The sequence below is a fragment of the Cnephaeus nilssonii genome (assembly GCF_951640355.1).
Source record: "Cnephaeus nilssonii genome assembly, chromosome: 1".
NCBI classification, from domain to species: Eukaryota; Metazoa; Chordata; class Mammalia; order Chiroptera; family Vespertilionidae; genus Cnephaeus; species Cnephaeus nilssonii.
In genome coordinates this window covers 27,694,543-27,716,386 of record NC_137072.1, presented here as the reverse complement: position 1 = coordinate 27,716,386, position 21,844 = coordinate 27,694,543, and the positions used below count along the sequence as shown (strand labels likewise).

The window sequence follows — 21,844 nt, the reverse complement described above, 5'->3', positions numbered from 1 at the left end:
GGCCTAGGGACCCTACCCAAGGATCCCAGATTGCCAGAGGGCCCAGGCCGGGCTGAGGCACACCCAGCCCCGTGCATGAATTTCGTGCAACGGGCCTCTAGTACTAGAATAATATGAATGATGCCACCAAATTCAATAACCTAGAAGAAATGGATAAGTTCCTAGAAATATATAATCTTCCTAGACCAAATCAAGAAAAACTGGAAAATCTAAATAGACCTATCAACAGTGAGGAAATTGAAACAACCATCTAAAACCTCCCAAAAAATAAAAGTCCAGGTCCAGATGGCTTCACTGGCGAATTCTACCAAATGTTCAAAGATTTGATAACTACTCTTCTCAAACTCTTCCCAAAAAAATTGAAGACTAGGCAATACTTCCTAACACATTCTGTGAGGCCAACATAACCCTGATACAAAAACCTGGCAAAGATAACACACACAAAAAAAAGAAAACTACAGAGACCAATATCCCTGATGAATATAGATGCAAAGATCCTAAGCAAAATACTAGCAAAGCGAATACAACAGTACATCCAAAAATAATACACCACAATCAAGGGCACAAGGATGGTTCAACATATGCAAATCAATCAATGCAATACACTACATTAACAAAAGAAAGGTAGAAAATCATGATCTTTTCAATAGTTGCAGAAAAAGCATTTGATAAAATACAACACCCATTTATGATTTAAACACTCAATAAAAAGGTATACTAGTGGAAGAAAAGTACCTCAACATTATAAAGGCCATACATGACAAACCCTCATGTGTTGAAAAACTGAAAGATTTCCCTCTAAAATCAGGAACAAGACCAGGAAACCCACTCTTACTACTCTTATTGGTTCCTGATAAGAGTAGCACAGGTAAACACCAGTACTTGCCATCACATCAAAATTACAATGAAAATACAACCATCACTCAGAACCGCCAGAAAGCTTCCTGAATGGAAGTCCTACAACTAGAGAAATAAAGAAGAAAGCCCATTGAGACTGGTAGGAGGGGCAGAGGCACAGAACAGGGTGGTCTGGCACCCACATGGGCTGTCTTTTTCATCAAGAGGGAGATCATCCCTGCAGAGGCCACCTTCAGGAGCAAGGAGTCCCAGCCCCACATCAGACCCCCTACCCAGGGTCCCAGAGCTGGGAAGAGAAGTCCCCAAAACTTCAGGCTTTAAAAACCTGCAGAGAGCCCTAGCCAGTCTGGTACAGTGGATAGAGCGTCAGCCTACAGACCGAAGAGTCCCAGTTTCGATTCCCATCGAAGAGCATGTACATCGGTTGCAAACTCCGCCCTGGCCTGGGCCCTGGTCAGCGCTAGTGCAGGAGACAACCAATAGATGTATAGATGTTTCTGTCTTTCCCCCTCTCTTCCACTCTCCCTAAAAATCAATGGAAAAATATCCTTGAGCAAGGATTAACAAAAACCTGCAGGGATTATGGCTGAGGCTGCTGGAGACCCACGTGTTCCATTTAAAGGGCCGGTGCTCAAACTTACTCAGACTCGCTTCCTCTGAGCTCCAGTGCCAGGAGGCGTTGGGGGATCCAGACACAGATGAGGAACTTGGGGGCTGCTTTCAATTTACAGGGATTCAACAGTAGAGGATTCCAAGAATCAAATCAATGATTTGAAATATGAGGAAGCAAAATCACCCAATCAGAAGAGCAGAAAGAAAAAAGAATTTAAAATATGAAGATAGTGTAAGGAACCTCTGAGACAACTTCAAGCATACCAACATTCGCATGGTGGTGTCAGAAGGAGATGAGAGAGAGCAATACATTGGAAACCCATTTGAAGAAATAATGACAGAAAACTTCCACTACCTGGTGAAAGAAATAGACTTATAAGTCTAGGAAGCACAGAGAGGAACCCAAAAAGGCCCACACAAAGATACATAATTAAAATGCCAAGGGCTAAAGACAAAGAGAAAAATCTTAAAAGCAGCAAGAGAAAAGCAGTTAGTTACCTACAAGGGAGTTCCTGTTAGCTGATTTCTCAACAGAAACTATGCAGGCCAGAAGGGAGTGGCAAGAAATATTTAAAGTGATGAACAGCAAGGACCTACAACCAAGATTATTCAGCAAAGCTATCATTTAGAATTGCAGGTCAGATAAAGAGCTTCACACACAAGAAAAAGCTAAAGGAGTTCATCACCACCAAACCAAGATTATATGAAATGTTGAAGGGTATTCCTTTTCTTTTTTGAAGGGTATCTTTAAGGAGAAGAAGAAAAAGATAAAAAATATGAACAATAAAATGGCAATAAATACATATCAATCAACAATTAAATCTAAAAAAAAAAAAAAAGAAGAAATCTAATGAACAGAGAAAACAAGATGGCGGCATAGGTAAACACCTGAAATTGCTGCCTCGCACAACCACTTCAAAACTACAACTAAAAGACAAAACAGATATCATCCAGAACCACAGGAAGGCTGGCTGAGTGGAAATTCTACAACTAGAAGGAAAGAGAAAAGGACACTGAGACTCAGAGGAGCTGCGGAAGTAAAGGGTAGAGGTACGGAGGCGCGCACGTGCCGAAAGGGCTGGCAACTGAGTACGTGGCTGTCTTTTTCAATCGGGAGAAAGACACTAGCTCCCGACTGCTCTGAACTCCAGTTCAGGGCGAGACTCTGGGGACCCAGACTCATTTGGGGAGAAACTGGACTGTCTGGCATTGGGCGGAACTCGAGGGCGGCTTTCTCTCAGAGGTGCTTGCAGCAATTACCGAGGGACACTGAGACCCGGGAGCCTCTTAGGGCAGGGCTGATGGGAAGCCATTGCTGTTTGCTCCGCCCTGAGACTTCGCCCCATCCAAGCTGTGTGTAGAGGCTTTTGCATATCAATAGCCTGGCCCTTTGCAACCTAAAATTACCTAACAAACTGCAGCTGAGTCAGAGAGCCCCAGAGCCGCCAAAAGAAGGCCGAAGGCCCCACAGCAGCTTGCACTGCTTCACAGCTTGGCCTCATCTGGGCACCTCCAAAACCCAAACAAAGAAGAGGAATCTGCAGATCTCTCCGTAGCTCCTGCTGGGTGGCCTCAGGCAGAGGCTAAATTTGCACCTCCTTGGATCTCCCAGTGGTCAGAGTGGGACCATCCAGATTACAACTCCTCAGATCCATAAGGGACACACTCAAGGGGCAGACTCAGTGAGCACCAAAGCCCAACTGAAGCAAGTCTTGCCCCATAAGGGTGTCTCCAGCACAGAAGTTCTCCCACCGTAGACACAGCTGATCCTCACAGCCAACTGGCCTGCAGGTCAATTCCTCCCAGTGATACCAACAACAATCAAGGCTTAACTACAACAAGACTGTGCACACAGCCCACAAAGGGGTGCACCAAGATTACCCACCTCAGGTAATTAGGGAGGCTGAGCCACTGGGCCCTATAGGACACCTACCACACAAAGCCACTCTATCAACACTGGGAAGCAGCCAAAATGCAGAGACAAAGAAACATGTCACAAATGACAGAAATGGAAGAAAGCAAATGACTGGATATAGAGTTCAAAACCACGGCTATAAGGTTTTTCAAAAAGTTTCTAGAAACCGTCTTATCAATTGATGCAGAAAAAGCATTTGACAAAATCCAACACCCTTTCTTGATAAAAACTCTCAGCAAGGTGAGAATAGAAGGATCATACCTCAACATAATAAAATCCATATATGACAAACCCACAGCCAACATCATACTCTGGGCAAAAACTAAAACCATTTCCCCTAAGAACAGGAACAACACTGGGATGCCCACTCTCACCACTCCTGTTTGACATAGTGCTGGAAGTACTAGCCATTGCAATCAGACAAGAAGAAGAAATAAAAGACATCCAAATGGGAAAAGAAGAAGTAAAACTGTCCTTATTTGCAAATGACATGATACTGAACATAGAAAACCCTAAAGACTCCATCAAAAAATTATTAGACTTAATAAATGAATTCGGCAATGTAGCAGGATACAAAATTAACGCCAAGAAATCTATGGCATTTCTATACACCAATAGTGAACTTACAGAGAGACTAAAAAAGCAATCCCATTTACCATCACACCAAAAAAATTAAGATACCTAGGAATAAACTTAACTAAGGAGGCAAAAGACCTATACGCGGAAAACTACAGGACACTGAAAAAAGAGTTAGAGGAAGACATAAACAGATGGAAGGACATACCGTGTTCATGGATTAGTAGAATGAACATCATCAAAATGTCCATACTACCCAAAGCAATCTATAAATTCAATGCACTTCCCATTAAAATACCAATGGCATATTTCACAGATCTAGAAAGAACTCTCCAAAAATTCATCTGGAATAAAAAAAGACCCCGAATAGCTATAGCAATCCTGATAAAGAAGAACAAAGTAGGTGGGATCTCAATACCAGATATCAAGCTGTAGTACAAGGACACTGTTCTCAAAACTGCCTGGTACTGGCACAAGAAGAGACATATAGATCAATGGAATAGAATAGAGAACCTAGAAATCGACCCAAACCACTATGCTCAATTAATATTTGACAAAGGAGGCATGAACATACAATGGAGTCAAGACTGTCTCTTCAATACATGTTGTTGGGGAAATTGGACAGATACATGCAAAAAAATGAAACTAGACCACCAACTTACACCATACACAAAAATAAACTCAAAATGGATCAAGGACTTAAACATAAGATGAGAAACCATAAAAATACTAGAGGAATCCACAGGCAGCAAAATCTCAGACATATGCCAAAGCAATTTCTTCACTGATACTGCTCCTAGGGCAATGGAAACTAAAGAGAAAATAAACAAATGGGACTACATCAAAATAAAAAGCTTTTGCACAGCAAAGGAAAGCATCAATAAAACAATAAGAAAGCCCACTGCATGGGAGAACATATTTGCCAATGATATCAACGATAAGGGTTTAATATCCAACATTTACAGGGAACTCATACAACTTAACAAAAGGAAGATAAACAATCCAATCAAAAAATGGGCAAGACCTAAATAGATACTTTTCGAAAGAAGACAGAAGGAAGGCCAAGAGAAATATGAAAACCTGCTCAAAGTCACTAGTCATCCGAGAGATGCAAATCAAAACAACAATGTGATACCATCTCACACCTGTCAGAATGGCTATCATCAACAAATCAACAAATGACAAGTGCTAGTGAGGATGTGGAGAAAAAGGAACCCTCGTGCACTGCTGGTGGGAATGCAGACTGGTGCAGCCACTGTGGAGAACAGCATGGAGTTTCCTCAAAAAACTAAAAATGGAACTCCCAAAGAATATATCCCAAGAAACCTGAAAAACGAATCAGAAAGGATATATGCACCCCTATGTTCATAGCAGCACAATTTACCATAGCTAAGATTTGGAAACAGCCTAAGTGCACATCAACAGATGAGTGTATTAAAAAACTGTGGTACATCTACACAATGGAATACTAAGCTGCGGTAAAAAAGAAGGAGTTCTTACCATTTGCAACAACATGGATGGAGCTGGAGAGCATTATGCTAAGTGAAATAAGTCAGGCAGAGAAAGATAAATATCACATGATCTCACTCATTTATGGAATATAATGAACACCATAAACTGATGAACAAAAACAGATCCAGAGGCAGAGAAACATCTATCAGAACGTCAAACCTCAGGGAAGGTAGGAGACGGTGGGGGTAAGGGAGAGAGATCAACCAAAGGACTTATATGCATGCATATAAGCCTAATCAATGGACACAGACAACAGGGGGGTAAGGGCATGAATGGGGGGGGGGGTAGGGGTAATAGGGGAACAAGGACACATATGTAATACCTTAATCAATAAAGAAATTTAAAAAAATGTTTCTAGAAAAGGCCAATAAATTTAGTGAGACCCTCAAGGATATGAAAAAGGACCAACTAGAAATTAAGCGTATACTGAATGAAATAAAGAATAATATACAGAGATCCAACAGCAGACTAGAGGATCCCAAGAATCAAGTGAAAGATTTGAAATACAAAGAAGCAGAAAACACCCAACCAGAAAAGCAAAAAGAATCCAAAAATATGAAGATAGTGTAAGGAGCCTCTGGGACAACTTCAAGCATACCAACATCTGAATTATAGGGGTTCCAGAAGAAGAGAGAGAGCAAGATATTGAAAACCTATTTGAAGAAATAATGGCAGAAAACTTCCGCTACCGAGTGAAAGAAGTCCAGGAATCACAGAGAACCCCAAACAAAAGGAATCCAAAGAGGACTACACCAAGACACATCATAATTAAAATGCCAAGAGCAAAAGACAAAGAGAGAATATTAAAAGCAGCAAGAGAAAAACAGTTAGTTACCTACAAGGGAGTAACCATAGGATTGTCAGCTGATTTCTCAACAGAAACTATGCAGGCCAGAAGGGAGTGGGAAGAAATATTCAAAGTGATGAATAGCAAGAACCTACAACCAAGATTACTCTACCCAGCAAACCTATCATTTAGAATTGAAGGTCAGATAAAGAGCTTCACCGATAAGAAATAGCTAAATGGGTTCATCACCGCCAAACCAGTATTATATGAAATGCTGAAAGGTATTCTTTAAGAAGAGGAAGAAGAAGAAAAAGGTAAAGACAAAAAACTATGAATAACAAAGGGACAACAAATATGTATCTACCAACAAGTGAATCTAAAAATCAAGTGAATAAAAAGTCTGATGAACAGAATAAACTGGTGAATATAATAGGATCAGGGGCATAGAAAGGGAGTGGACTGACAATTCTTGGGGGAAAGTGGTGTGGGGGGGTGCGGGAAGAGACTGGACAAAAATTGTACACCTATGGATGAAGACAGTTGGGGGGGAGGGTAAGGGCAGAGGGTGGGGTGGGAACCGGGTGGAGGGGAGCTATGGGGGGGAAGGAACAATTGTAATAATCTGAACAATAAAGATTTATTTTTAAAAAGAAAATAGTATTTTTGCTAAAAAAAAAAAAAGAAATCTTATGAACAAAATAAACTGGTGAATAAAACAGAATCAGAGGCATGGAAATGGAACAGACGATTCTCAGAGGGAAGGGGGCTGGAGGTGGCAGGAGGAAATTAAACAAAGATCTTATATGCATGTATGCATCACCTATGGACTCAAGACAATAGGGTGGCATGAAGGCCTGGGGCAGGGTCTGAACCAGGTAGAAGGGGGCAATGGGAGAAAAAGAGGGACATCTATAATACTCTCAACAATAAAGATTTTAATTAATTAATTAATTATGGGGGCGGGGGGAGGGTACAACATAGTTCTGGAAGTCCTAGCCAGAGCAATCAGAAAAGAGAAAGAAATAAAAGGCATCCAAATTGGGAAGGGAAAGTAATAGGGTCACTTTTTGCAGAAGATATGATTCTTTTTTTATTAAATATATTCTTATTGATTTTAGAGAGGAAGGGAGAGGGAAAGAGAGATAGAAACATCAATTATGAGAGAGAATCATTGATCAGCTGCCTCCTGCATGCTCCCCACTGGGGTTTGAGCCCACAGCCCAGGCATGTGTCCTTGGTCAGAATCGAACCCGGGACCCTCCAGTCTACAGGCCGATGCTCTATCCACTGAGCCAAACTGGCTAGGGCAAGATATGATTCCTTATACACTGAGTGGCCAGATTATTATGATCTCTGAATGCATAATAATTTCGCCACTAAGTATATATATTAGAGGCCCAGTGCATGAATTCATGCATGGGTGGGGTCTGGTCAGCCTGGCCAGGAAGAGGGGACATGGGCGGTTGGCCGGCCTGCCTGCTGGTCGAACTCCTGGTCGAAGGGACAATTTGCATATTACCCTTTTATTATATAGGATATACACTGATTGGCCAGATTATTATGCGTTCAGAGATCATAATAATCTGGCTACTCAGTGTATAGAAAACTAAAGCCTCCACCAAAAAACTAATAGAAACAATAAATAAATGCAGTAAAATTGCAGAATACAAAATCAATGTACAAAAATCCTCTGCTTTCCTATATACTAATAAACTTCAGAAAAAGAAATTTTAAAAAATTCCTTTTGCAATTGCAACCAAAAGAATAAAATACCTAAGAATAAGCAAAGCATGTGAAGGACTTATACACTGAAAACTACAGGGCATTATTTAAAAAGATTGAAAAAGAACAAAATAGAAAGATATTCTGTGTACATGGATTGGAAGAATCAACATAGTTAAAATGGCCATATTACCCAAAGCAATATACAGATTTAATACAATCCCCATCAAAATTCCATTTTTTAAAGAAATAGAACATAAAATCATCAGATTTATATGGAACCACAAAAGACCCCGAGTAACCAAAACAATCCTGAGAAAAAAGAATGAAGCCAGAGGTATCACACTTCTTGACTTCAAATTATACTACAGAACAATGATATTGGCAGAAAAATAGACACACAGACCAATGGAACAGAACTGAGAGCCCAGAAATAAAAACCACATGTACATAAGCAAATAATTTTTGACAAAAGGAGCCAAAAACACTCAATGGAGAAAAGAAAGCCTCTCCAATAAATGATGCTGGGGAAACTGGAAAGCCACATGCAGACAAATGAAACTAGATTATAGTTTGTCCCCAGGTACAAAAATTGATTCAAATTAGATCAAAGACCTAAATATAAGAACTGAAACAATAAATTACATAGAAGAAAACATAAGTACTAAACTTCTAGACATTGATCATAGATAAAATATTATGAATTTGACTCCAAAGGCAAGGGAAGTAAAGGCAAAAATAAATGAATGGAATTATATAAAACTAAAAAGTTTCTGCATAGCTAAAGAAACCAGCAACAAAACAAAAAGGCAACTGACCAAATGGGATATATTTGAAAATAACAGCTCCAGCAAGGGGTTAATATCCAAAATACATAAAGAACTGATAAAACTCAACACCAAACAATCCAATTAAAAAATGGGCAGAAGACCTGAGCAGACACCTCTCCCAAGAAGACATACAATGGCCAACAGATATAGGAAAAGATGTTCAACTTCACTAGCTATCAGGGAAATGCAAAACAAAAGTGTAATGAAATACCACCTCATACCTGTTAAAATGGCTTTTATCAACAAGACAAGCAGTAACAAGTGTTGGAGAGATTGTGAAGAAAAGGGAACCCTCATTCACTGCTGGTGGGAATGTAGACTGGTTTAACCACTAAAGAAAACAGCCTGAAGGTTCCTACAAAAATTAAGAATAGAGTTACTATATGACCCAGCAACCCTTCTCCTGGGTATCCATCCGAAAAACTTGAAAACATTTATTTGCAAAGATATATGCAACTCTATGTTCATTGCAGCATCTATATATATATAAAAGGCTAATACGTCACTATGATGCACACTGACCACCAGGCGGCAGATGCTCAATGCAGGAGCTGCCGTGACGCGCACTAGCCATTTACAGAGAAACGGCACTGCGGACTTGGCGCCCACAAAGCAACACTCGGCTTCTCCCAAGTGGGACACAGGCCCAGCCCCACCCCGGAGAAACACCTCACCAAATCGCAGCTGACGCCGCTAAGACCCCATGGCGCAGCCCAGCCCGGAAACAGTCGCCATGGGTGCTGGGTAATGATGTCACGTAGCAATGCCCGGCTTCCTCTCCCTAGTGACTAGCCTCCTTTTAGTTTCTTCAGCCCAGGAACACGACTTGCTTTATAGCAAGGTGCAAACATTTTACACTTTAACCAAATGTCTGTGAAGCGTTTTCCCACGCCTCATCTCATTTGATCCTCACAGAAGTCCTGGAGTAGGTAGATAGGAGACTCAGTAGAATCCTATTTTCTTTTCATCAGCCAGAAAACAGAGATTTATGAAGTTTAGAAACTTGACCCGACTGAAAAGAAGAAATGGTGGACCTTGAAAATGACTTCAGGTTTTCTCACTGCACAGAATATAGTCAAACACTGCTGCAGTTAAATATTTTAACCTTTGTTCTCCCTGTGTGATCTACAATAATAATCTGCTTCATGTTGATATTTACTGCTGTGTTGCTGACAATTACCTGAAAGAGAAGTTGGGGTGCTTCACTGGGCTGGAAAAAGTTTAGCTAAATCAGAAAGCAGGTCTAATTAAGCAAGTTCATTCTATATCTATAAAAGGCTAAGTTGATTCGTGCATGCATGATATATATAAATCTCTCATTGGCACCAATTGCACACATGTGTTTCGATCTATCATTGTCAATTATGAATTTGTTTGACAATTCTATTATAGAGAAAGGGCAAACAGTGATATTAAAATATTTCTTCTAATTAATTTCTTTTCAATGTGCATGAATTCATGCACTGGACCACTAGTTATTTATAGTGGCCAAGACAGGGATACAACCAAAGTGTTCTGCAATAGAGGATTCTATAAAAAAGATATGGTACATATATACAATGGAATACTACTCAGTCATAAGAAAAGATAATATAATGCCATTTGCAATAACATGGATGGACCTTGAGAATATGATGCTAAGCTCAATAAGTCAGTCTGAAAAAGCTAAGAACCATACATTTCACTCATATGTGGGATATAAAACTGAAACTCATAGACACAGACAACAGTATGGTGGTTACCAGAGGGAAGGAGGTGGGGGTGGGAATGGGGGGGCGAAAATGGGGCCTAGTATATGGTCATGGAAGATGGCTTGACTTTGAATGGTGGACACACAATGCAATATACAGATCTTATATCATAGACATGTGCACTTGAAACTTATATGATCCTATTAATTAATGCCACCCCAATAAATTTAATTAAAAAAGAAAAAGAATTATACTTCTTTCCATCTACGTAATTGTTAGCAATACCAAGGGAATTGCATCTTTGAGGTTGCTTTATTTGTTGTAATAGTTTATTATAACCTAAACAAGTATAATTACATGCAAAATTTCATGAATACCTTGATTTCCTGCAAAGCTCAGAATGCTAAACAGAGGAAATTTGTCACCATTCCTCAAAACATCTCTACAACCCCAAACAAGCTTCAACTTACTTGATCTTGGTGAGCCTATGATCTCAGTCAAGTTACCTAAAGTTTCTAAGTCTTCAATTCTTCATCTAAAAGTATAAATGAGCTAGTGCATGTAAATTGCTTTACCCAGTACCTAGTTTAACATTCAATAAAATTATCCATTGCAAAGCTGATAATGAACACAAATATATTTATTCCCTTCTGCAAATGGGGAGATTGAGGCATAAAGTAATTTTTTTTTCCTAAATATATTTTATTGATTTTTTACAGAGAGGAAAGGAGAGGGATCACCAAGATCAAGTAAGTTGAAGCTTGTTTGGGGTTGTAGAGATGTTTTGAGGAATGATGACCAATCAATGAGAGAGAAACATCGATCAGCTGGCTCTTGCACACTCCCTACTGGGGATGTGCCCGAAACCAAGGTACATGCCCTTGACCGGAGCCGACACTCTATCCACTGAGCCAAACCGGTTAGGGCTAAAGTAATTATTAGTATCCAACTTTCTCAAATAAAGGACCAAATCAAAGGAGGTAAGAACCCAGGAGTTACCAATAACTTCATATTAAAATAAAGTAGCTACCCTAATCAAGATGGGAAAAGACAGGAAGATCCCTTCTCCAGATATTTTTCATAAATAATTTCCTTTATACTTTCAGAGCAGGCATACAAGCAGAAACCATTATTTAGCTGCCTACAACCTGTATGATTTGCATAATCAATCCAAAGTTGAGGCTGGTGGAAATTGGAGGATTTTGAAGGGAGTAAGAATAAAGTAAGGCCAAGCCTATGCCACTAATAATTCACTTATTCTAATCAGAGATGAAGTGGCTACAGGAGATAAGACACCCAACAGAAGGGCACCCCCTCTCACTTGTACAACTTGATGCCTTTTCGTTATTCACAGTAGTTATCTCTATATATAAAAGCCTAAGTGACCAAATGACCAGTCGATTGGTCGCTATGACACACACTGACCACCAGGAGGCAGACGCTCAACTCAGGAGCTGCCCCCTGGTGGTCAGTGTGCTCCCACAGCCAACCTCCTGTGGCCACTCCCCCTGGCTAGCCAACTTCCTGCGGCCCTGACTGGCCCTGACCCCGATCACCAGCCAGGCCAAGGGACCCACCTGTGCCCGAATTCGTGCACTGGGCCTCTAGTATTCTATAAAGTTACCATGAATCCTGAATTAGTGAACACTGAACAACTACTTCTAGGGGAAATGCAGGGTTAGGTTCTGTGAACCTCTGGTCACAGTGTTTTTGGCAACCAAGCAATACATTGCTTTGCTTTATGTGTGATTCTATTTAAAGATACCTTATTTGCCCAGCTGGAGTGGCTCTGTGATTGAGGGTCAACCTATGAACCAGGAGATCACAGTTTGATTCCTGGTCAGGGCACATGGCTGGGGTGAGGGCTCGATCCCCAGTGTGGGGTGTGCAGGAGGCAGCCAATCGATGATTCTCTCTCATCATTTTTGTTTCTCTCTCCCTCTCCCGTCCTCTCTGAAATCAATAAAAAATAATTTTTTTTAAATAAAGATACCTTACTTAATTGACATTGAATTGATGGCCAACAGCAGCACTATAGCTCATGCCTGAATGAATGAGGCTTATTAAATACATGTATTTTTTCCGTTAGGTACATGCCAGCTTCTTACACTTAGGAACACTAGACAGCACTTTAAACGGTGAAATAACCAGCAAAAGGCACAGAAACATGACAAATGCAGCATTAAATAGACCGCAAAAAGAATAACTGCTCACACTCTGAGATGGCAGAACGCCGCTCGTGCAACCTTGTCTCTGAGAGTGACTGCAATTTTTCACCACTCTGCTATGCATATCTGCAAATGACCACAAAGCACTTAGTGTATTGATTTGGGACTTACAAATTTTCATGAGTAGGCAAATTTACAAATAAGGAATCCATGAACAAAGATCAATTGTATTTAGAAAAAACTGACAGGAAATTATATTTAAACCTACTATTTACATTTTTAAATATAGTTCATTTTCTATATATAGGATATAGGCATATTAAACCAATTTTCAGGAAAGCCAGTCTCTCATCAAATACTATGAAAGAAGAAGACTAAGCAGAGCTCAGAGTAGTCCCACTATGTGCTTGATAACTGGCTCTGATCTAAGGAGAATGGGAAGAGAGGAAATGGGTCAACCATCTCTACTCAAGTCGCAGAGAAATACATCCTTAATGGGAGGTAATTTTATAAAGTCCCATGAAGGTTTATGCTTCCCAACGTGGCTACTAACTATAGTGAAGAAGAGAAATAAGACAGAAGTCGATCTGATTGAAAAAGTAAGACCTACCTTGTCCTTTCCCCCTGATTAGATGCCCTCCCTGTGGCTGACATAGAACGGATACTTTGTCAATCAAGAGGAAGGGACTCTGATGCTGAGTGAGATGCTACACCAAGGACAAATAATCAGGAAGGGACTTTGACAACAACCTAAGATTCAGAAGAAATTGATGAAGAAAACAAATTATATACCACCAAAAGGAATTATTTCCAAGCTACTCTCAGATAACCTATTTGTACCTGGAAGTTAAGGTCAGTTATTTAATAGAGGTGTCATTGTGATATTTTGATAACATGAAGAATTATTTATAATATGGCTGACTTGATAAGAATGCCACTACCTGGAGTCCTGGAAGAATCCACCTGTTCAAATCATTAACACGTCCGCGGCTCACTGTTGCAGAGCTGTATCCATGTATCCCAAACACAAAAACAACAGTTATCAGGGAAATGGATTTTTAAGTTCAGAAATGGTAAAATTAAAATTATATATGACTTAAAGTGTCATAAAAAGCCTGCTTTTATATTGCTTTTCTCCAACACATGAAATTACTGAATCTCTTGCTATATGCTAGCTAGCATTTACTTTGGCAGTGCATGAGGATTTTGCAAATAAATTACATATATCAAGTTCCCATTCTAGCTGGTCAACTTTCTATGTAAAAAATGCCATAACTAAACCATTTTACACCCTCTTAAAACTGGGTAGTTGTAGTATACTACATCCTTCTTAAAGACAAGGTCTATAGCTCAATCATTTTTGTTCTTCCACACTGCTGAATATTCAAGGAGTATTTTTAAGTGGATTTTTATACAATCAAATTTTGGAAGAGCCCAAGAATCTGGACATTAAGGCTGCCTATAATGAGGTTTTATCTGTAGTACTCCTTCAAATAATGTTTACGATTTTTTTATGACAGATGAACAATACAACTGAAGTGGGGAAGTTAAATTACATTTAGGAAGCAAGTCGGGAAGAAAACCTTAATCATATATATAGTCTTCAATGTTTAGGCTGAAAACAGGTAATAACAGCAATTTCATTTGTACTTAGTTAACATACTCATTTACTGAAATATTTTCCCTGCATTTCTTCAGGAAAAGCCACACCAAGTCTTCAAGGAGACTTGCTCACAACCATGAAGGCTGCTGAGCAGTCGGCAACAGGGTTATGGGTATATGGGATCCTCTTACCTCACTGTAGGAGGAGTGAAAAGAAAAACAAGCTCTGTATGAACTCTCTCCAGTCCTAAAGGGAAATAAAAACACAGAATTAAAAGGACACTTACCAAAACTAAGCTAAGTTCTTAATTTCAAGCCTTTCCATTAGGTTATTCCAGCAAAAATAAGTTACAATTAAGAATTTATTCTGGAACACGAAGGGACTCTTTCCAGAAATATATATATCTGTAGACATTCTGAACAGCTAATATTAAGGAAATGTTGCCCCAAAAATGATGATCATTATGGTACTCCTATATTTCACTAAGGGCTCTGTTACCTCCGACATCAATCCATTACCACCTCCTTGCCAAGCAAGATACTCACAGTTTCCAACCATCTTATCTACCAACTAGCTGGGCCTCAGGAATACTGGCTGATGGTATTAACTATGAGACAAGTTTGAATCAGCTTCTCTTTAGTTTAAATTTCAGAAGTTATTTTCCACAATTATAATATACTAGAGGCCCAGTGCATGAAAATTCATGCACTCGGGGCAGGGGGGGGGGGGGCGCGTTGGGGGGGGGGGGAGTCCCTCAGCCCGGCCTGCACCCTCTCGCAGTCCAGGACCGCTCGGGAGACGTCCACCTGCAGGCTTAGGCCCACTCCCCAGGGTATCGGGCCTAAGCTGGCATTCAGACATCCCTCTGGCAGCCCAGGGGCCTTTGGGGGATATTCACCTGCCAGCTTAGGCCTGCTCCCCGGGAGAAGAGGCCTAAGCCATCAGTCGGACATCCTTAGCGCTGCTGCACAAGTGGAAGAGGTTCCCGCCACCACCGCTGCGCTCACAGCCATTAGCCCGGCTTGTGGCTGAGCGTAACTCCCCCTCTGGGAGCACACTGACCTCCAGGGGGCAGCTCCTGTGTTAAGCATCTGCCCCCTGGTGGTCAGTGCACATCATAGCGACTGGTTGTTCTGCTGTTAGGGTCAATTTGCATATTACTCTTTTATTATAATACTAGGGGCCCGGTGCATGAAATTCGTGCACTGGGGGTGGGGGGGCCCCTCAGCCCAACCTGCCCCTCTCACATACTGGGAGCGCTCAGGGGATGTCCTATTGATAGCTTAGGCCCGCTCCCCATGGGGAGCGGGCCTAAGCCGCAATCTGTCCTCCCTTTGTGGGAGGCAACCGGGCTGATCAGGGGAAGGCACCAGCCCCATCACCCCGCTGCTGCAGCCACTGCCAGTCACCACAGCCACCAAGGTGTTTTCATCAACACGGACTTCAGTCCCTTCACCAAGAAAAAATGACAACTTTCTTTAGGCATTTTCAAGATGTGTCTTTCATAGGATATGTATTTCTTTCTTTCTTTTTTTTTTTTTTATCCTCACCTGAGGATATGTTTCCATTGACTTTTAGAGAATGTGGAAGAGAAAGGGAAAGACAGAGAAAAACATCAAAGTGAGAGGAACACTTTGATTGGTTGCCTCCTGCATGAGCCCTGATCTAGGCCCCGGCCAGGGAGGAGCCTGCAACCTAGGTACATGCCCTTGATCAGAATCGAACCCAGACCCTGCTGTCGGCAGGCCAAGGCATTATCCACTGAGTCAAACCGGCAAGGGCAGGATATGACATTTCTTTTCTTTGTTTTTTTTTTAAATATATTTTATTGATTTTTTACAGAGAGGAAAGGAGAGGGATAGAGAGTTAGAAACATCGATGAGAGAGAAACATCAATCAGCTGCCTCCTGCACACCCCCCACTGGGGATGTGCCTGCAACCAAGGTACATGCCCTTGACCGGAATCGAACCTGGGACCCTTGAGTCCGCAGGCCAATGCTCTATCCACTGAGCCAAACTGGCTAGGGCAGGATATGACATTTCTTAGCCCTCCAACAGCGGACCTTCGTTTTTTTCTCCAGAAGTGTGGTGGAAAAACCCTAGATCACCTTTTTGGATTCTTATTACCCAAGTTACTAAGAATATTACCAGTGGCATACAGGAAGCTTAGCCAATGTGCAGTCAGAAAAGGTGTTTCCTCTATAGTTCACACCAATCGCAGGCTAGGCCCTGCCCAGACCTAAAGCCTCTGGATGAAGCTTTAGGCCTGGGCAGGGACCCTCCAGCTCCCTCTGATCGCTGGCTTCGCCCCTGCCCAGGCCTGCCCAGGCCGAAAGCTCCTGTGATCGCAGGCTCCGCCCCTTGGGCAGGGGACCCCCAGCTCCCTGCGATCGATCGCAGGCTCCACTCCTGCCCAGGCTGAAAGCCTCCGGCGGAGGCTTTCGGACTTGGGCAGGAGCGGACCTCCAGCTCCCTGCAATTGGACCCCCAGCTCCTTGCATCCGATCGCAGGCTCCGCTCCTGCCTTTGGCCTTGGGCAGGAGCGGACCCCCAGCTCCCTACGATTGATCGCAAGCTTCACTCCGGCGGAGGCTTTCAGCCTTGGGCAGGAGCAGACCCACAGCTCCCTGATTGATCCCATGCTCTGCTCCTGCCCCCTCGTTCTGTTTGCAGGCTTGGCACTGCCCAGGAGCCCCCTGGCTCAGGCCCTTCCCAGGCTTCTCTGGGCCCATGCGGCCTTACCTCACAGTGACCTGGGTGCCAGGATGTTCCTGGAACACATGCACTGGGCGCCTATGTATGCAAATTAACGGCCATCTTTTTTTGGGGTTAATTTGCATACTCACTCTGATTGGCTATGGGTGTAGCGAAGGTACGGTCAATTTACATGTTTGTCTATTATTAGGTAAGACTAGAGGCCCGATGCACAAATATTCGTGCAAGAATGGGTCTGGTCTTCCTTCCCCTGGCTGCTGGCACCGCCTTCACTCCAGCCAGAGCCACCTTTTCGCTCCGGCCCAGAGCCAACTTTCCACCTTCCCACGCTGCCCAGAGGCCCGGAGCGGCTGGGGTGGTGCGGAACGCCTACATCATCGCCATGGTGACCATGCAAGTGTCCCGCCCCACCCCTCGGCTGCTCGGCGCCTGCGTATGCAAATTAACTACCATCTTGGTTGGGGTAATTTGCATACTCCTGATTGGCATCGCAAAGGTACGGTCCATTTGCATCTTACTCTTTTATTAGTGTAGATATCCTCTTCTTAGGCTTATGCTAGATTGCATTTAAACTAAAATATATCAGACAATTTACCTCAAAGCAGGATTTCTCTCAGAAGACCTATAACAGTGCTTTCTTACCTCACAATTACATTTGTTTTTCTGGTTCTTTCTCCAAACCACATCGTGGATGGCTTAATGCTGATTGTGTGGAGTGGAATTCTATTTTTGGAAGTAATTCCACAGGGTAACTTATTCCATTGAAAATATTCCTCTGCCTAAAAAAAAAAAAATTAAAAATATAGGAAAGCAGTTTTTTTTCAACAAATATGTTTACAGGCAGGGTCTCAATAACAAAAGAAGTAGATAAGTTTTCAGACATGAAAAAAAGTAAGTGGAGACATGAGGAAACAATCAGCTAATTACAAAGTGAGAAACTTCCTACAAAACAACTGGCTTGGAATTTCCAAAATATCAATGTGATGGAAGAAAAGCAAAATCTTGGCGATGTGACCTCCATTAAATGACACTAAAGAGGCATCTTTAATGATTCTTCATTAAATCCTAGATGCCCTATTTCCACTCTACAAGCTATAAAGGATACTAATGGACAATTGAGGAAAATTGAATACTATATGAACCATAAAATACCCAATCATATCATAACTGTGTTAAATTTCGTGAGTGTGGGAAGCGTATTGTAGTTGTATAGGAAAATCTTTTCTCCAGTGATACGTGCTGAAGGTTTAGGGTGAGGTATCATGAAGTCTGTGACTGACTCTCAAATGGGTTGGAGGTGGAGTGAGGCAGTTCTGGTTACAGAGAGAAAGAGAGAGAGAGAGAGAGAGAAGGGGGGGCGGCGAGAGTGCAAATGTGGCAAAATGTTAACAAACTGGGGAATCCAGTCTCATAACTTCATAGTTTTTAAATTTTTCAAAATAAAGTTGGAGGAAAAGCATAAAATTGTTTTTAAAAGGTTGAAAAACAATGGGACTATTGTCCCAAAAACATTATGTTTAGATCAGGATCCTTCAAAACCACATGCACTCCATTCGTCACACATCATCCAGAGCAGTGGTTCTCAACCTTTCTAATGCCGCGACCCTTTAATACAGTTCCTCATGTCGTGGTGACCCCCAACCATAAAATTATTTTCGTTGCTACTTCATAACTGCAATTTTGCTACTGTTATGAATCGTAATGTAAATATCTGTGTCTTCCGATGGTCTTAGGCTCTACAGCAGCGGTTCTCAACCTGTGGGTCGCGGATTAGGAAGGTTGAGAACCGCTGATCCAGAGCCTTTAGTGCTGCTTCCTCTGAGGCTTCGTATTGGCTGTCACAGGGCTCTGTGAGCTGTGATCTCTTAAGCTGCTAGAAGTTGTTCAAAGCAAGTAGCCGTGTGGGAAATTACAGGTGTAGGTTACAAATTAAGCTACTTTGTGGGATGTGAGAAAACTCAGAGTGAAAAAAGAAATTGGCCAATTATAAGATTTATGGGATATTAGGGAATCAAAGACTAAGTCCAACAGAAAAAGGAGTTTCATTTTGTATCTACATTTTTTTATCCATCCACGAATTCTCTGGCTGTGTATATGTATGTGCATATATACACAAACAAAATGATGAAATAAACTGCCCTGGCCAGTTAGCTCAGTTGGTTAGAGCACTGTCCTGAGTTTGATCTCCAGTCAGGGAATATATAAGAATCAACCAATGAATGCATAAATAAGTGGGACAACAAATTGATGTTTTTTTCCCTCTCTCTCTCTCCCTCCCTCCCTCCTTTTAATAAATCAATAAATAAAAATTTAAAGAAAGAAAAACTCATGAATGCAAAGTATAACCTGCAGCTTACCTATCATCAAAGTAATTTCTTGTAGCTCTCCTATAGTAGTCTGAAGTAGAATATTCCATTCTGTGGATAAGCTTTTTTTTTTTAATCCCCAACTGGTGTGGCTCAGTGGTTAAATGTCGACCCAGGAACCAAGAGGTAACTGGTTAGATTCCCAGTCAGGGCACAAGCCGGGGTTATGGGCTCAATCCCCAGTAGGGGATGTGCACGAGGCAGCTGATTGATTGATGCTGTCTCTCATCGATGTTTCTATCTGTCCTTCTCCCTTCCTCTCTCTCTAAAAATCAATAATATCATACTTTTTAAAAGAATTTTAAAAATTCAATTATGCTTTATTTTAGGGCAGAGCAACTTCACATTAGGTTTTTTTTGCCAATGAAGCCAATACTACTACCACGATGATTATCTAAGTATATAAAGGCAGCTTTTACTAAAATAAAAAGTACTCAGCATTTGAATGCTAAGATACTTTAAAATTTAGAGGAAATTTTAAATCATGAATAATACCACTGCATTTGAAGATCACTAATTAGTATTAGTGATGCAGAATGACTATATAAATTAAAATTTTAAAAACTGTTAAAGACAAATTCAAAACTTAATAGCTGGTATTTACTAACAGAAGGGCATTTAATAAGAGGGAGTTTTATGGCGGCATTAAAAACAAAATACAAGTTGAGTTGCAAAGATACTAGAAGCATTCATTTAAAATTAGACCAGCAAAACATGTAACTATTTCAAAATTCAACGCAAAGTTATATCTAGATATTTATCTCAAATGAGAAGAAAAATATTTATAAATGTGCACGTCATGAGGTTCAAAAATATCAATGGATTGTAAATGTTTTCTTAAATCATAAGCTCTTATATTTCACTAATTTCATCATAAATTATTCATTACATAATTCATTACAGATTAACATGTATGTCACTAAAAAACCATAAATATTTGTGTATATTTTCTAATTATGAAGTTTATGGGAAATAGAACCCAATAATAGACAGTTACTTGAACCTGGGCTAATAACGTAGGATCTCAGCCTCAGTTTTTAGATGTGTAAATTGAAGAGCCTCAAAAATGGAATTTCTGAGGTTCTTTCAAGACCTAAAATTCTGTTTTTATTGGATCCCACACACAATATAAAAAGTGAGATTAAGAATGGCAGCAGAGTAAGTGGATGCTGCACAGACACGCTCCCAGGAACAAACTGGAATTACAACTAAAATACAGGAAAACTTCCTGAATAATCAACATTAGACTCACTGGAGAGAACCCTGATAACCGAGGACTGAAAGTGGATACTGCACAGAGACTGATAGGAGGAGTGGAGGCAGGAAAGGGTTGATGGGCGCCCACAGACAGCAACTGAAGATCTGGAGAGGTATCTCAACTGTGGGGGGTTACCACTGAGAACTCTGGGGTCTAATACCCACCCAGGACCCCACAGCAGAGAGCACCAGAACTGAGAAGGGTACCCACATAACATTTAGCTGTGAAAAGCAGCAGGGTTGCTGCCAGGGAGAAATGGCTGGAAACTCAGGCACACGCTTAAAGGGCCAACGCACAAAATTCCTTGTGGAGCCACCCATCTTGTGCACTGACAAAGGTAGAGCAGAGTGTAATGCAGCTGGGTGAGCAGAAGCCAGGATCGGGGGTTAGAGCTCAGAAGGCAGACAACACCCCGGTTTCCTGTGCTAAGTCATTCCCTCACGCTCTGGAAGTCATCTTTCTCATGCAGACATTTGCTATACAGGTGACCTTGCCTGGGGAAAGACAGTTGATCCACCCTATTGGAAAACACCTTGCCCTACAGTGGAGAGTTGCTTAGGCCCATTAACCCATTGCGGACCAGTAGTTGTATTGCTTGCTTTACCCAGTTGCCAGATAAGTTTCTATTGAATGAGTACAAAAAACGTTTTACATAAATGTTAAAGGCACGCTGTAAAATTAAATACCCATTGCATTTTGAAGTTATTACATGTTCTTACAAGCTAATATCTTTTTAAAGTATGATACTTTGTAAAACACTGTGTAATATGAAGCGAGAATTCTCGTGATCCGTCCGAAATGTGTTAAGAGACTGAGAATAACAGCCTCTAGGCAGAAGCAATTGCCCTACCCTGTTGAAAAAAACTCTTGCCGCACCTGTGGACGATTGCCTGAGGGCAATTCAAGACAAAATTCTATCAGTCTAGACCAGTGATGGCGAACCTATGACACACGTGTCAGCACTGACACGTGCAGCCATTTCTGATGACACGCGGCCACTGAGGCGGATGCATGCCGAGGATGAAACATTTGCGAAATAATGTTTTTTCCTCAAAGTGACACACTATCCGAGTTATGCTCAGTTTATTGGCGAAGTTTGACACACCAAGCTCAAAAGGTTGCCCATCACTGGTCTAGACAGAGCATGCTCCTGAGGCTTTGAATCTTTGCCTGATCTAATTAGTCATAAGCAGTGTTTGACACTGTCCCACACTAGAGAATTATACGTGTA

At 41.3% G+C, this 21,844-nt stretch overlaps 1 protein-coding gene across 7 annotated transcripts in view; it reads right to left on the bottom strand.

Moving 5' to 3' along the window:
- DCLRE1C (DNA cross-link repair 1C) overlaps positions 1-21,844 on the bottom strand; it is a 64,634-nt gene that overhangs the window by 18,341 nt on the left and 24,449 nt on the right. For 2 of the 7 annotated variants that reach the window (XM_079772094.1, XM_079772095.1), the window contains 2 exons: positions 17,632-17,768; positions 14,466-14,520 (listed from right to left, as the gene is read on the bottom strand). In XM_079772094.1, coding sequence (XP_079628220.1) covers positions 14,466-14,520; positions 17,632-17,768 — 192 coding nt within the window. Of the gene's footprint in view, positions 1-8,023; positions 14,521-17,631; positions 17,769-21,844 lie in introns of those variants that run through there. The other 5 variants (XM_079772097.1, XM_079772098.1, XR_013813576.1 and 2 more) reach the window with 5 other exon arrangements.